The sequence below is a fragment of the Patiria miniata genome, unplaced genomic scaffold (assembly GCF_015706575.1).
Source record: "Patiria miniata isolate m_02_andy unplaced genomic scaffold, ASM1570657v1 HiC_scaffold_10, whole genome shotgun sequence".
NCBI classification, from domain to species: domain Eukaryota; kingdom Metazoa; phylum Echinodermata; class Asteroidea; order Valvatida; family Asterinidae; genus Patiria; species Patiria miniata.
Window position 1 is genome coordinate 20,263,853 of NW_024037048.1, and position 4,154 is coordinate 20,268,006.

The 4,154-nt window shown below is 41.6% G+C and overlaps 1 protein-coding gene across 1 annotated transcript; it reads right to left on the reverse strand.

The window, feature by feature from the left end:
* Nucleotides 1–383: 383 nt before the first annotated feature.
* On the reverse strand, nucleotides 384–3,468 carry LOC119734537 (intraflagellar transport protein 56-like). Its single transcript, XM_038208077.1, has 3 exons — nucleotides 3,462–3,468; nucleotides 2,509–2,641; nucleotides 384–1,675 (listed from the first exon to the last, which is right to left on the reverse strand). The coding sequence occupies exons 1-3, from the start codon at nucleotides 3,466–3,468 to the stop codon at nucleotides 1,561–1,563; spliced, it is 255 nt and encodes an 84-aa protein (XP_038064005.1). The 3' UTR covers nucleotides 384–1,560.
* Between the last annotated feature and the right edge of the window lie 686 nt (nucleotides 3,469–4,154).

Consider the following 4,154-nt stretch of genomic DNA (forward strand, 5'->3'; position numbering starts at 1 on the left):
GTCGGCTGACCAGCGTTGGAAAAGAACCATTTTTCTTAAAATGTCAGCACATCAGGAGCCACGATTTTACAGGATATGCTTTAGACTGTCATTCCCCAACAATCCAGTAAGGTATTTTGCGATAATTTGATCATTTCGTTTGGTGATGTTTGCAAATGTTGTATCTTCCCTTTAAAGAAAGGCAGTAAACATTTAATGTTTTTACAGATGAAATAAAGAAATGAAGTCAGAATATCACACAATATTGGAAAAGAATGTTGCAACCTGACCCCACTTCAGCGGTTGTGTGCAAAGTCTATGGAGCGTCAAGAACATTTTCTCTGAAGTATTTCTCAGTCCCAGATTCACGTCTTATCATCATTTTTGCAATGAATGACTTCATTGAGATGATATGAAGAAAAAGCAGCATCAGGTTGCAACATTCTTTCCCAATATTGTACATGAAAAAATATAGTATTGACAATGTGATAGATAGACGGAGAGGCTCTGCTGGCAGAAATTGTGTGCTAAGCAGCGCTATGTAATTGGGCCCAGATCAAATCACTCATCTTCAATTTGTTTCATGCCTTCTGGACCTTACACCCAAATTGCCTGACAAACGTGCTCTGAAAACTTGTACATGTATATTTATATCAATATAAACCATTAATTAGTATAATTACATTACGTACAGATGACTACCCCCCTCCTTGAATAACCATTCCTGGCCCATTCTCATGCCGTTGGGTTGTCTCTAAACAGGCCCCAGAAACTCCAAGAAAACAAACTTGCAGAGTTGTCCTAAGCAACATTTATGACGAGAACCTTTATAATTATGATATGAGCATTTCAATGCTACCTGACTTCAACTGTCTGACTGAGTCCCAGAGTATCGAGTCAGTCACTATTAGTCACGTACTGACTGACCGAGTCATTGAGTTACTGAATGAGCCACTGACTGACCGAGTCACTGAGAGAGTCACTGACCGAGTCACTTACTGAGACACTGACCAAGTCACTGAGTTGATGACTGAGCCACTGAGTCGCTCAATGAGTCACTGAGTGATTCACTAACCGAGTCGCTGACCGAGTCACTGACTGAGTCACTGACTGAGTCACTGACCGAGTCACTGAGTTGATGACTGAGCCACTGAGTCGCTCAATGAGTCACTGAGTGATTCACTAACCGAGTCGCTGACCGAGTCACCGACGAGTCACTGACCAAGTCACTGACTGAATCTGACTCAATCACTGAGTCGCTGATCCAGTCACTGAGTTGCTGACTGAGTCACTGACTGAGTCACTGACTGAGTCACAGAGTCCAGCTTAACTAGGCAAGCCTACTTTGTTTATGCCATGAAAGACTAGCCTCTCTCCAGAACTGTTGTTTTCTCCTGCATAACCACCTTGCCAAAGCTAAATAGAGAAATATTCCAAGGCAAATTTCCCAACGTGACGAACAATTAAATCACTCTTAAATTAATCAACAGTACCATTCCATTATTTCAAAATCCCTTTGTGAAGCAGGGTTTTTTGGAATGTACAAATTTAAACAATCTCAAGACTAGGATAGGGACCACCTCAGGAAACTGGTACCCTGTTGTCCTTGGCCCACTTCTTCATGACACGGATGATGTATTTCACCTGCGGGTTACCGGTGTTGCGCAAGATTTGGAGGATGTCTCGCAGTGTTTCTCTGTAGAGGAAAACAAATGACAAAAATCTAGTGGCTTGAACTTCACTGGGTTTTGTGCTCATGAAAATGAAAGCTATTAACAAGATGGACTTTGCGTCAAGGCGATGTCAATCAATATTAGGATTTGCCCTTCACCGATGTATAAACACTGTATACTCAGTGTGTTACCTCCCGAGTGAAAGTTGGAAAATAATCACTTGGGTGGGATTCGAACCCACGACTCGATCATCGAGCTTACGGGGTTGGTTGGCTGGCCAGGCAACCAAATCTGTAAGCTTGATGGTCCAGTGGTTAAGACGTCTGCACTAACAAGCAGGAGGTCATGGGTTCGAGTCCCAACCGAGTGATTTTTTCCAAATTTCACTCGGGAGGTAACGCACTGAGTATACAGTGTTTATACGTCAGTGAAGGGCAAAACCTAATAGTGAAAATGAAAGCTGTTTATAGAATTTAGGGGAAAAAGGAAAAATCCATAGAGATCAATGAATTTGAACTAGAGGGCTAAGAAGTTGAAAAGTTTTCATGAAAATTTGTAATAAAAAGCCGTATCCTCTCTGAGTGATCCCCGTTTGATATTTCCCAGGTCTGCATCGTGACTTTGGGCGTGATCCCTGGCTGCATGGCATATGCGAGTTGAGGGCTTCTGACTAGCGCCCCTTTGACAGAGACATTGACAATTAGGGAACCGCCAACATTGGGCTGGATAGCTCAGTTGGTAGAGCACCGGAGTGATATGTCAGTGCACACTGTTTGATAGATGTAGTGTGGTCACCTGACCATAAGTTGATCTGATTGGTCAGTGTGCACTGCTGATTGACAGAGATGACACCCACCTTGGTTCATGGCCAGCTATGATCTGCTGGAATACGCCCACGCACGCCCCTCGCTTGCCTTCCCAGTATGCAGGATTGGGGTCCAATCTTTGCAGGACACCGAAAGCCTTGGTCGCATAGTAAAACTGGCCATCTACCGATAGAAAAGATGAGATTTGAGGATCGAGAGACCGTGACAATTATATTTTGAGGTCGAGCAAAAAAACCAAAAGTTCAAACGAAAAGCTTGAATTTTTCGATCACATCGCCACCGTGTTGACAAAGTGATGAATTTGTCCCAAATCAATTTTTTTAAGCAGTTGGGATTTTTGGCTATTCTAATATTTTATGATGCCTTCTACATGCTTACCAAAGTTTGTGACACAAAAGTGCATCCTTCATTATTCAAGCTAATGACACAAAGTCGTAAATGTGCAACAAATCTTTCTTTTTTTCTTTTTTGACGGGGGTTCGTATTCTCGTTGATTTTACACGTGAAAACAATGTTGCAATCAGACGCCACTTTTGTCTTCACACATCATCTCAATAAAGATCAGTCATTGCAAAAATGTTTCACAAACATGAATCTGGGACTGAGAAACATTTCCAACTTTGTTCAGAAATACTTGGAAAGTTTTCTTGACTCGCCATAGACTTTGTACACAACTGCTGAAGTAGTGTCTGGATACTGCATTCTTTTCTACACTTGCGTTATATTTAGATTTATGTCTCCTCTACGATTTGCGTTTGGACGAAGTGACAAATCTGTTTCGTGAAATCGGCTGCAGGTTGAGATTGAGTGACTGGATACTAATTTGGGGCTAATGCCAAAATCTTGACCAAACATACAACAGACTAAAATAGGGGATGATGTTTTACCTTGTAGCCGTCGTTGGCAATGAGCTACAGCAGGCTGAACGATTCGCCAGACGTCTCCATCTTAAGGTACAACTCCCAGGCTAGTCTGGCCTTACGATTCATGATGTCTGAACAACGAAAACATGAGTACAAAGAAAGGTTATAAATACATAGGATACTGCTGTCAGAAAACACATTGGGGTCCACAAAAGATGGTTCCGTTCAGTGGATGCTCGTTTCAGCAATTTTCGGCCAGCAATGCTCAGTGTAACTGTGTACAATATTTGGGAGCCAAGAGGGATGTTCAATGTAGCAAATTTCTGTCGTACAATCTGCTTAAAATGTGATAGAACAAATCCAACATGGCAAATGTACGACTAAGATGTGATGTTTACACGTTTAAACGTAAAAACTTCTAAATCCGCTTACAAATTTTTCAAAACATTTAAACTAAACCCGAATTATACAAACGGGACCTCCGTTCACACGATCTTCCTTGGAGATAACCAGACATAGCACAAATAATTAACACACATTTAAAACCTACTTAATTTACTAAACCTTAGAAGCATCTTAGTACTTGATTACATTTGGGGAACACGTAGTTACATTTTTACTTTATCAACGACTGCCTGCTATTTACTATGTCAACCATCGTTGATTTATCATGTCAATCACGCCGGTCTGCAGATCAGAGTTGTAACGAGTCACTGATTTTTGTGACTCGAGTCGAGTCGAGTCATTTTAAAGAAGTGACTCGAGTCGAGTCGAGTCATTAGGTCAACAAGGTCGAGTCGAGTCACAGAGTG

What these genes read in the sequence shown, in the direction of transcription:
- LOC119734537 (XM_038208077.1), bottom strand. An exon ending in ATAGCTGGCCATGAACCAAG is followed by an intron (nt 1,676 to 2,508) that starts GTGGGTGTCATC and finishes TTTCCTCTACAG; the next exon opens with AGAAACACTGCGAGACATCC.